Source organism: Tupaia chinensis, unplaced genomic scaffold, assembly GCF_000334495.1.
Source record: "Tupaia chinensis unplaced genomic scaffold, TupChi_1.0 Scaffold145741_1, whole genome shotgun sequence".
NCBI lineage: Eukaryota > Metazoa > Chordata > Mammalia > Scandentia > Tupaiidae > Tupaia > Tupaia belangeri.
The window spans coordinates 1285159-1297319 of NW_006205599.1; the positions used below are offsets into that span (position 1 = coordinate 1285159).

The window sequence follows — 12161 nt, forward strand, 5'->3', positions numbered from 1 at the left end:
TCAAAGCCACTGGGTCCAGGATGCAAACCGCGGTCAACTACATGGGAGTCCAGCGACATAGCCACCACACTAACTGCTGGTCCCCCATTCATCTTTCTTAATAGCTGAGAAAAAAATCTAAGGAGCAAAATACAACTTTTTTTTGTAGAGGTTTTTGCCTTAAGGTTTGTACACTTTCAGGGAAGAGACAAGAAACAGTGAGAGGGGGAACCAGCAGTTAGCATAATGGCTATGTCGCTGGACTCCCACGTAGTCGACCGCGGTTCATGTCCCGGAACCGGTGGCTTAAAACTCACGCCAGGCGCATGTGCGTGCGTGCCCAAGATCCTGAGAGGAGAATGGAGGAGAAGGGATTGCGGCGTGACCATCCCCCCGGGGGGTGATTTCTCGCTTTCTGTCTCTATGTCTCTCTCTGTCTGTCTGGCGAGCGCACGCGCCCTACAGTGAAAATCTCTCCAAAAAAAAAAAAAAAAGAAACAGGGAGAGGGAAAGGGAGAAATCCTCCCCCGGGGGATGGCCACGCTGCAATCCCTTCTCTTCCCCGGACCTTGGGTGTACAGACAAACACACACACCTGGTAAATTTAAAGCCGCCAAGTCTGGGGCAGGAGAAAGTTAGCAAATGGAAGAGGGTAAGGAAGCTGGAACATCTGCCCATGTGGCTAGGGAGAAAAACTCGATCAGGGCAGAAAACTCCCCACCTAAGGTAACATGGGCAAGAGATTAATGGGGGATGTCTAGCCGATTAAGCCACATTTAATATAACCAATGAGATAAATCAGTGGGCCCAGTCACATACAAAATACCCAAAGAGAAATCAATGGGCCCAGTCACATTCGATAGAGACAATAAGAAAAAAATAATCAGTGGGCCCAGCCAGTGATCAACCAACACGACCTAGATCAAAAATGATAAACCTCGCAGGATGCAGCGGCCAGAGTCCTTTAAGCTACTCTTTCTCTGTCTGCTCAGGTCCACTCCTACCTCTCAGGAGTGTACTTTTATCTTTATTTAGTAAACTACCTTTCTCTTACATTATTTGCACATTTTGTTCAACTTTTTGCTCGAAACACAAGAACCTGGATATCATCAATGAAGCTATCCTGCAACAAGCCCGGGACTTGAACTGCAGTCAGCCACATGGGAGTCCAGCAACGTAACCCCTACGCCAGCTGCTACCCCACAAAATACAACTTTAATCACAAACCTACATCACTCAAAAATCTCTAACTCTTCTCATCCATGGGCAAAATCTTTTCTTAGCACAACATGCCTATCCCTTCATAATATGGTCAGCCTTCAACCTCCTCCCATCTTCCCAGGCTTTCCCACTATCCAGCTCTGACCCTTTCTCCTTCGAGCCCCACCTCATGTCCCATAAACCCTAAAGTGTCCACTCCAGACATAATGATCACTCTTTTTTTAAATAAACGTTTATTTCCTCCACAGGCAAGAGACAGAAATGGGTGGGAAAGAGAAGAAAAAGAGCGAACCTCCCCAGGGTTTTGACACCACTATCCACCTCAGCCTTACTCAGCCCCAGATCACAGGTATATGTGAGCCCAGGGCGCTCAACCTTCCCATGCAGTTCAGACTCACAAAGCATTTTACCACATTTTATCACTGTCTTGCCCCCACAGTGATCGCTATTTCTAACTACACCAGACTTGCAATGTGGATATGGCACAATCATATTCTGGCTCAGAATATCTTTAGAACCAAAAAATACTACGAATGAGAGATGACACAAGACTAGAAGCCCTACTGAAGATACAGCAACAGCTACTACTCAGCTCCAGTCCATTCCTGTCACAAGGAATTGCCACAAGGCCCAGGTATCACCTGATCTTTTTCTTCTTTTATTTTAATCTTAAAGTTTTTTGTTTTCTTTTTTTGAGAGGTTTTTGCTATAGGGCGCATGCGCTCGCCAGACAGACAGAGAGAGACATAGAGACAGAAAGCGAGAAATCACCCCCCGGGGGGGGTGGCCACACTGCAATCCCTTCTCCTCTATTCTCCTCTCGGGATCTTGGGCACGTACGCACACGCGCCCGGCGTGAGTTTTAAGCCACCGGGTCCGGGACGTGAACCGCGGTCGACTACGTGGGAGTCCAATGACACAGGCATTACGCTAACTGCTGGTCCCAATCTTAAAGTTTTTCAAGAGACACTGAAAATATAGATTTTTAGATGTACTCTCCACATTTTTAAAAACAAGCAACTAATTGAAATTTCCTTAGGGCACTATGAAAGCCAAACCAAACAGATCTATATGTTTGCATATGACAGCTGGGTTCTGACCTCCTGACCTAGACATTCCCCACATTACTTCCATCCACATGGAAAGGGTTCAAGATTGTCAAGGGACTGGCTGGACTTACAATGCGCCTAACAAGACTGACTAGATATTCTGGGTACCCTTCTGACTTCTACACTGTCACATATCCGCACTATTATTTCTCAGCAGGACCAATACTACCATGTTTTACCCATAAAGAATGAAATGCCTTTTCTCATGAGTTCAATGAGTTACGAGTTTTACTCACTATTGCAGGCCACTGAACAATTCGGTCAGGAATTTCAGGCGACTTTCGTTCAGCCAAAACCAAGTTATGCTCTACTAAAAATGCTCTTCTTGGAAGGCTGTAGACTTCTATCCATCTTCTCTTCCTCCAAGATTCCCCATCGAACTCCACACACACCTGGATAAAATGGAAAAAAGCAGGCTCAATTAAGGAAAGGCAGCATTACCAATGTCCAGGCTGAAGTATATCCTTTTCGCTCCACTTGAATTGTGTATGCATGTGCTGGCCCTTTCAGCTCTCTTCTCTGCACAGCCCATAATAAAATAACCAGACACAGAGCATGCTTAAGTCATCTGGCGTCCAAACCAATTTGGGATGTACTGGGTTGTTGGAAAAGTCAAGACACGTTTTTGCCCAGAAAAATAAAAATACATCGTGACTTTTCAGACAACCCAATAGAAATCAAGGGCTTTTGGGGCTAACCTTTGCTCTCAAAGTAACCCCTAGGAAGCCTAGAAACCAAAGAACCTTCTCAGTAGAGGGCTTTCACATATGTTAATTAGGCATCTGAGCTTTGTGAATTGGAAAACACAAATCTGAAACCCAAAACAAGTACCTACCACATTGCATTTTAAGTTTCTGTTGACACTGTTATGGGGCTTAAGATGCCCACTCCCCATCACTACAATCCACCATCTGCTTTTGAATTTCTCTGGAATCAGCAGGACTTAGCACCATATCCATTGTGGTATACCCTCAATATCCTTTATCAAGTTGAATAAATAAACTGGGAAATCTGCCTGAGAGTTTGGAGATTAAGACTACTTTGTCATTTGCTAACTATAGAAACAAGTAATTAATAAATAACCCCAGAGTTTTCCAGAACTGTCTCTAGCTTCATGTATGAAAGTTAAACTACTTTTGCAATACTGTTTCCAAAGTAACTGTGATATTTTCTGCTTCTGATCTGCAAAATACCTTTTTACCCTAAGACTACAACTATTACAATACCTTGTATAAATATCCAAAGACATTAAAAAAAAAAAAAAAAATTAAGTCCAGGGGCCAGGAGGTGAAGTGATGGTTAAAGTGCTGGACTCCCATGTGGCCGACGACAGTTCAAGTCCTGAACTCATGGCTTGAAAGTCATGCCAGGAACATGTGCATTGTGCCCAAAATGCTGAGAGGAGTATGGAGGAGAAGGGATTGTGGTATGGCCATCCCTCAGGGTGGAGTTGATTTCTCACTTTCCCTGTCTGTTCCCAGTGAGTACATGTACCTTATGGCAAAAATCTTAAAAAAAAAAAAAAAAAAAAAAAAAAATTAAGCTGTAAAGTGGGTCTCTGGCAGTGATCCAGAAAAGCAGGAACTGTTAGGTCATATCAATGCACCAAAAAGCCCTAGATTCATTACTCCATTATGGCTATGTTACCACTTAATTTATGCATAATCTTTTAAAATGATTTTTTTTGTATTTTAATGATTACAATAAACTTTGATATTTGATGTAAAAACTACTGTTTTCATCTGATTTAAAATTCCTCCTCTTACTAAAGAGGCCATTCATTTTGGCTTTTAAGGAATTAGTTGCTAAATCTGTCATCTATCAAATCTGTCAGTAATTTCATAGCTGTTACACTACAGCTCTTTTCAATCTTGAGTGTACTAACTAGTTAACTTCCATTCATCTGTCAGAACCCAGTTTAAAAATCCTGTCCTCAAAGAAGCCAAGGCTTGCTAAAGAAACCTCTTATCCAAGAAAGGTCCCATTGCTAATCACACACAAATCTTTTGTCTTTTTCCCTCCTACCATTATCCACAGTTTGCATTATTTATATGTGGTTAATTGATTGACATAAATTCTAATAGGTCAAAATCTGTGTCTGCTTTCGCTTCCCACTGTGTATCACTGGTATACAGTCCCTAATCGGTACTCAAATACCTATTAGAAGAAATGAATATCTCTTGAAATTAGGCTCTTACTTTACAAGTTCCCAACTGAAAGATTGCTAGCCCCAATTCAGCTGAATTTTTCCAGTCTACAGAGTATCTCTTTATAATCTATGAAATTTAAGACCTTCCCTACCTTTTTCCCCCCAACAAAACATGATCCCTAACTTACCAGGCAACTTGACCTGGGAAGCTGCCCATATTCTTGGTAAAGGAGACTTCCTACCTAACTACTGAATACTTTCCAAATCAGAATAAAAGAAAATATAGATGCTACTCAACTTATGATAGGGTTATGTCCCAATAAACTCATCCTAAGATGAAAACACTGTAAGTCAAAAAAGGCATTCAATATACCTAACCTACAGAACATCAGAGCTTGGCCAGCCTACCTTAAGTGTTCACAACACTTATATTAGCCTACAGTGGGGCAAAATCATCCACTGCAGAGCTTATAATAAAGTGTTGACAATCTCATATAATTAATTGAATACTATACCAAAAGTGAAAAGCAGAGTCATTGCATGGTTTCTATCGAATTCTTAGCACTTTTACATCATCATAAAGATAAAAAATCCGAAACGGAAACCCCAAGTAGAACCATCTGTACATGAACACCTATGTGGCAAGTCCCCGTATACACTCTGCCTGGTAATATATATTCTGTCATTATAAGCAATCAAATGACCTGTCACAGGTATGCAGATATTGCCCACCTTCCTATTTCCTAGTTCCTGAACCCAGGTCCTCTGTCACCTCCCCTAAATTGACCAGTCTTTCTGCCTTTCAGTCTCAAACTCATCCTAGGCTATCAGTTTTCCCATTTCCATCAGCAATGTGGTATGGGAAGAATGAGCATACACAAATTTCAGAATCAGAGAGAACAGGGTTTAAATCCCACCTAGGTTGAAGCTTTCTTAGAGTGACATTTCATGCATAAAATACAATACATAAGCTCTGAAAGGAAACCAATTAACCTGTACCACAGGTTAAGAGCCCTTGTTTAATCAAAGCTCTAAACCTCGTTTTACTAGCTTCAAAATGAAAGCAGTAACACCTACTTAGCACTGAATTGTTACAAAGATTTTAAAAACAGTATGTGTAAAGCAGCTAGGGCAATAGTTTTAAGAGGTACAGGTGGCAATTAAAGTCCCCAGCGTATGCTCATTAAATTAGAAGCAGGGGAGGAGGACATCTTCAACATGATCATCTATCAATAGTATTATCTATTCAGGGAAAAAAAAAAAAAAGAACACAAAGGATTATGCTCTTAAGTGTTTTCCCAAAATTTTAGAAACATCTCAATTCCTATCAGATCACTACCTAAAGCTTAAAATAACCCTAAATCAAAATTCAGACAATGTCCCTATTCATACCCAACTTGGAGTGATTTGGAAAGAAAAAAGCTTAACTCCTTAAAAAACTTTAAATTGATGATTTTCGAATACTAGGATGTGTCGGTCAAAATTTCACATTAGCTTCGGTTTAAAAAAGAATGTTTTTTTAACAATATATATAATGAAACAAGTTGTGAGCTTTCTTCGACCCTCTTTCGAGTTTCCTATCAAAACCATGTATGTCTTTTATTTACATCTTAAGGTCTGAGGTTCTATATTTAAGAACATCCCTTGCCCCCCCAAAAAAACCTCTTCTGCATATATTTCTATAGCAAGGCATTCTAAAGTAACTGCACCATCTCATGCAGACTGAGAGGTCACTAGTTTTCATTCCAAATTGTGTTCTTCCTCCATACTCAGCCCACAAAGAGGTACTTCTGCTCTCAGACTCCAATGGCCAAAAAAGGGCCTATTTACCCTGATTCACTACCTATAATCTCCATATTTACTACTTTTTTTCAAAGTCCATTTTGTAAATGTATACCTTCTTAGCCTATCAAATATCTGGACCAGATGTCATGGACTTCAAATTAAGTACCTTGAGCTAATTTTTCCCCAACAGAAAATCTCTTTGACATATGGTAACATTAGAGCTAATTAAGCTAATCTCAAAATTTCCAACTCAGTATATGCTCATCTTACCTGAGTTTATGACTATGCAAATTATCTGAAAAGCCAAGGAACATGTTTTTGAGTTTAAAAGTAGGAGCACAGAACGGTATAGTTTTTAGTTAAGAAGGTTTTGTCTCTGTTTTTTTTTTTTTTAATTTCGTCAGAGAGCACATGTGTTCACTGGGGGAGGGAGAGAAAGGAAGGGAAAGAAAGAGAAAAATACACACCCCATGGGGCATGGTCATGCCACAGGCGCTTTTCTCCATCTTCCCCACCTTTCAGGATTTGGGGCACATATGCAGCCACGCGCACACACGCGCATGCACCTGGCACATTTTTTCAAGCTCTCAGGTCCGTGACTTGAACCACACGAACAGCCATGTGGGACATAGTCACCTTCAACAGGCCACAGGCTAGCCTCCAATAAGTTTTTAATTACATATCTACTCTAGAACCAGGACAACAATGCGGACTACCACCTACTGCATTACCTCAGAAACTAAGAAGTTACGGGGCCAGCAGATGGCATAATGGCTATGTCACTCGACTCCCATGTAGTCGACTGTGGTTTGAGTACCAGACCCAGTGGCTTAAACTCACGCCCGGTGCGTGTGCGCACAAGATCCAGAGAGGAGAATGGAGAAGAAGGGATTGCAACATGGCCAACCTCCCCCCTCCGGGGGGGGGGGGGGGGGGGGAGGGGGATTTCTTGCTTTCTGTCTCTCTCAGTCTTTCTGGCAAGTGCATGTGTCCTATAGCAAAAACCTCTCCAAAAAATGCAAAAACTAAAAAAATTACTATATTATGCCTCTAGTTATATTTTTTTGCACCTAAATAAAAACACCTCCCTAAAATCCCAGAGTCTATTATTCAGTTATAAATGGTAAACAGTGTTTACCTCTATGTGGGGAGTTTGTCACTACATGGCTGACTGAGGGCATCATTCCACCAACCTTCAAGTTCCAGCTGTATGCGAGGATGGAAGGCTAGGCATTGGTCAAGGCACCTGACCCTGACAAGAGCGAGAAATGGTGCATAAAGATGGAGAGGCCCATTTATCCACTTGAAGACTGGCTAGTGGTCAAGGTGGCCGCATCCCACATGACCAACTGGGCGATTCAAGCCCTGGACCTGGTGGCTTGAAAAACATGCCAGGCAAGTGTGTGAGTATGCGTGTGTGCCCAAGATCCCAATAAAAGGGAGAAATGGAGGGGAAGTGACTGCAGCATGACTCTCCCCCTGACCTCTGGCAAATTAGGGGATTAGAAAAATGATAGCCCTAAGGACTAAAGGAGGCAAAAGACTCAAGAAAAAGATACACTTAAGGAATGAGAAAGACCTAGACTCCTAAACAGACAAAACTGGGGACAAAGGGCATTCCCAATGTGCATAATGATGTGAACACACATAGCAGGCAATGTACTTCACACTCGAATAGTAGGAGTAGTGTAAAAACACAGAAGGTTAAAAAGGTCCTTCTAACTACATCTAAGACCTGTTGTTACTCCAGACTAAAATGTCACTGCCCCATCAGTAGATTGTTCCTAAACTGCTTCTCCATAGTAGACATACTAACTGCATGAATCCTTCACTTATTCATTCAAATATTTTGGGCATACACTATATGCCAAGCTTGTACTAGGTATCAGGGATATAGAGGCTAGCAAAATAAGGTGCCCTGACCTCTCTCTAAAATTATTAAAACTGAGGGACCAGCAGGCGGCATGGAGGCTAAGACAGCTGGATCCCACATGGCTGGCTGTGTAGTTTGAGTGGCTGCGTAGTTTGAGTCTCAGACTTGGCAGCTTGAAAAAAATCACACTGGGCACATATGCATTCATACCCCAAATCCAGAGAGGAGCATGGAAGAAGTTATTACAGCATGGCCATCTCCCTGGGAAGGTGATCTCTCACTTTCTCTCTCGCTCTGTCTCCTGCACCTTATAACAGAAACTAAAGGAAATGAAAAACAAAACAAACTTAAATAAATAAAGCCTAGTGTTTAAGGTCTGAGGATGAACTTCAGCAAAGTGTTTAAGCCTCAGTCCCTCACACTAAAAAATGTAGTTCACCATCCAGGATACCTGTGAGGATTAACTGAAGTTCTTGACACATATTAACCATTTAATCTTGCCTCCCTACTATTACTAAGTCTTCACCTCAACTTCTTTGTAGTCAACTACTAGATACATTGCCTTTCTGTGATCTAAGTGAAGGTTTACTTTGTTACAAAGCCCCTCTCTGGGTGAAATAAAGTTAACAAGCCTTAGCCTCATTACATATATCATCTACAACTAATTAGGAAAGCCAGTCTAGATAAGACTTGAATTTGTACTAGAAGTATCAATAGAAGAATGATTATATAATACTTGAAAATTATATTTATATTCATCTCATACTTCAGTCACACCCCTCAAAAACATAATGCCCCAAAGCCCATGGTTTAGTTTCTTGGTTCCTGCCTGTAGCTTACCAATCACAATTTGGTTCCAGTTTTTAAAAATCTCTCTTTTGGGACCAGGAGGTGGCATAGTGGTTAAGGCACTGGACTCCCATATGATAAACCACAGTTCAAGTCCCAGACCTGGAGGCTTGAAAATCACACTAGGCATGTCTGCATCCATGCCCAAAATCTCAAGAGAAGCATGGAGGAGAAGGAACTGCATTTTAGCCATCCTCCTGAGTGAGTGATTTCTCACTTTCCCTCTCACTGTTTTTCTCTCTGGCAAACATACCCTATGGCAAAAGCCTTTTAAAAAGATCCTTTCTTTCTTGTTAAATACAACATGGTCCTCTTAAACCAATTACTTTGCTACTCCACAAAGCAAGGCAGCGATAAATCATCATTAGAAAGGAGAAATAATAGAAAGGAGAAATAAGGTAGATCTGTACCTTACACAAAAGCTGAGGTGTTTAGTCTGCAGATAAGGCAAAAATCCAACATAGCTAAAACTGCTCTTCAATTAAAAATCCTAGCTGTCTCCAGGTAAGACATCTTACTGCAGTGGAGAAGACACAGTCACACCTGCAAACTCTCCCCATCCTCAGTAGCTAGTTACGCAAGTCTGGACAACACTGCTTTTCCTAAATCAATTTTCTCATTCTGAAAAATGAAGAAATCATTACTTGCTCAAAGGGTGGGGGAGGTGGAGATGAAAAAGAATACACACATAAAGGACCTCCTAAATGGCCTACCTAACCCAACAGGTTCCCTATCACTGCCAGTGAGGGGGAGGAAAGGGAAGGGAACACCTAGTCTCTCGCCATCTGCCAAAAAAACTAAAGACCATAAAGTTTAAATAAAACCTTGTTTCCATTCAGATCAGATAAAAACAAATTTTATTTGGCAGGTGAAATAAACCACAACCAGGACTGAAATCTAGTACACAAAGCCCATTTTATGTAGAAAGATTAATGGCCTAAACAAGTAGGTTGACTGTCTCTGTACCACACACTACCTTATCTCTACAAGCTTCCAAACCTGACTTGGTAGAAGAATGATTGGAAAAGATGAGAAAAACCAAACTTGACAGTGTAAGACAAGAGCCCTTTTGTGGCTCCATCACATGGTGTCATGGTGAAGAGGGTAGCCCCTGGAGTAAAACTTCCTGGGTTAGAATACAGGCCCCGCCAATTCCTGGGTATGTGTCAGTGGGCAAGATATCCAATCTTCCCTACGCACAATATTTTCATCTGTAAAATGGGAGGCAGTATTAGCACTTACTCCCAAAGAACTTCTGTGAGGGTTAACTAAAATCGTGGCTGTCAAGTGTCTGGCATCTGGTTACATGCCTGGTCATGTCACTCCTTTTCAACATGAGGACAAGGCACATGCTGGAATCATTAGACATATCTACACCTAACTTTATCACAAACCTTTGCTTGGGCACACAGTCACCCTGAAAATGTTCATATGAACAGTCTTTCAGAAATTAACATATATTCAACTGCCAGTGCTAAAACTTGCTTCATTTATTTGAGCAGCTTTCAAGAAAAAGCAAAGATGATGATTAAGGGAAGATACTGAAACACCTCTATTAGCCAGGGTGGAAATATCTTCTGTTCTGACAAGCTTCCTTCAAGTTATCACCACTTTGGAGCCTTTGTTAAGGACCTTTTTCCAGTTATTCTTGCACAAAGGAGTCTTTGTTGGTACAATGGCTTCCTCACTGGTTGTTCCCAGACAACCCTTTCACACCAACACTTCTCTATTAGGGAGTACAATCAGAACTCATCTCTCTGAAAAGATCCTACAGAAACAGGTTCCAAATGACATTCCCATTTAAAAAAAAAAAAAAAAATCACTGGTCACACTTGTTCCCATTCCTCTCCTTCCCTCCAAATACCCAACTGCAATATTTTGAAGCCATTCCTCCAACACACCATATATGGGTCGGCTCCACCCCAAGCCTCCATATAAGGTCACTTCCCACACCCACCTACGAACTCATCATAGACAACCAGGAACCCACTCCTGCCCTGACCCACCATATACGGACAAATACCCACCCATTACACCAAACAGCCCTAAGCTCCTCCCTTCAAAGTCGCACTTCATTTTTAACAACCCTAGAAGTTTATTTCTGAGTTTAGAAATGAAGAGGAACGAATTAAAAGCACTGGAAAGCACTTCCGAGCACTAGCCTCCAGTCTGAGTGATTCCAAGCGTCACCCACTTGCCCAACCTAGTAGGAACGACAGTCTTCCTCCCTTGGGAGAAATCATTAGACAGCCCTCACCCGCTCGCAGCGCCGGCATTAACGAAGCGTGTCTGAACAACCCTCGGCCCATTATTAAACACAGGCAGCCAGGACTCCAGGCCAAGCACACCTCGGCCCCGCACAACCATTTCAGACTTTCCAGGTCTAGTTTTCTGCACCCTCAAATCAGACGCCAACTTTCCGGCCCCCGTTTTCACAAAAGGGAGGGAAAGGAACCGACAGTCGCGTTACCAGGGTAACTGCGAAACGTCCGGCGGCGGAGGCCGGGAGCCGGGTGTACCTTCAGATCCTTCTTGGTCACGTCGGTGTGGGAGACAGCTCGAATGGTCCCGGAGAGCCAGGGCCACTCGGCGACGCGCTCCACGTCCCAGCTGTCGTGGCCGCCGTCGGCTGCGGACACACTGAGGAATCGCTTCCCGACCAATACCGGCCAACTTTCTCCGAGCGTGAGCACCATGGTTTCCACGCCTGCAGGAAGGGCTCCTCCCTGCAAAACACACACAAACAAAATGCGATGGGGGCGGCCGGGGGCTGGGCCAGGAGGACAGGGCTTGGGGGAGCCGGGATTGTTGGGCCGATGGGTCCTAACCCCGCGCCAAGGACGCGATCCCAGGCGGACCCCGCGCCCGATCCCTCCACCCGCGCCCTCCCCAGCCCCGGCTGCTCCCCGCCGCAAACACGGGCCCAAGCGCCGCGTGACCCTCGCTCTACCAAGTTTCGCTTTTCCAGAACCTGAAGCCTGTACGCAGAGGGAGCAAGGGGAGCATTATTTGCAGCGCCAAGTGGACTGTAAACTGTCCGCCCCTCGCCCTGTAAAAGAAAAGGCCCCCAGTGCACAAGGCCTGTCCCAGGCGGCCGGGTCCCCTCCCCGGGCGGCCCATGGAAGGTGGGCGAGCCCGCGATTGCGCTCTTGCCCCGCCGCCCCGGCCCGGCACCCTGCGCCCCGGCCGTCGGGCC

The 12161-nt window shown here is 43.4% G+C and overlaps 1 protein-coding gene across 3 annotated transcripts in view; it reads right to left on the reverse strand.

Moving 5' to 3' along the window:
• KDM3A (lysine demethylase 3A) overlaps window positions 1-12132 on the reverse strand; it is a 68966-nt gene extending 56834 nt beyond the window's left edge. For 2 of the 3 annotated variants that reach the window (XM_014584145.2, XM_014584146.2), the window contains exons 1-2: window positions 11485-11835; window positions 2546-2701 (exon numbers count right to left, since the gene is read on the reverse strand). In XM_014584145.2, the coding sequence (XP_014439631.1) occupies window positions 2546-2701; window positions 11485-11661 (333 nt within the window). In that variant the 5' untranslated portion in view covers window positions 11662-11835. Of the gene's footprint in view, window positions 1-2545; window positions 2702-11484; window positions 11836-11915 lie in introns of those variants that run through there. The other variant, XM_006168367.3, reaches the window with a different exon arrangement.
• Window positions 12133-12161: the final 29 nt, after the last annotated feature.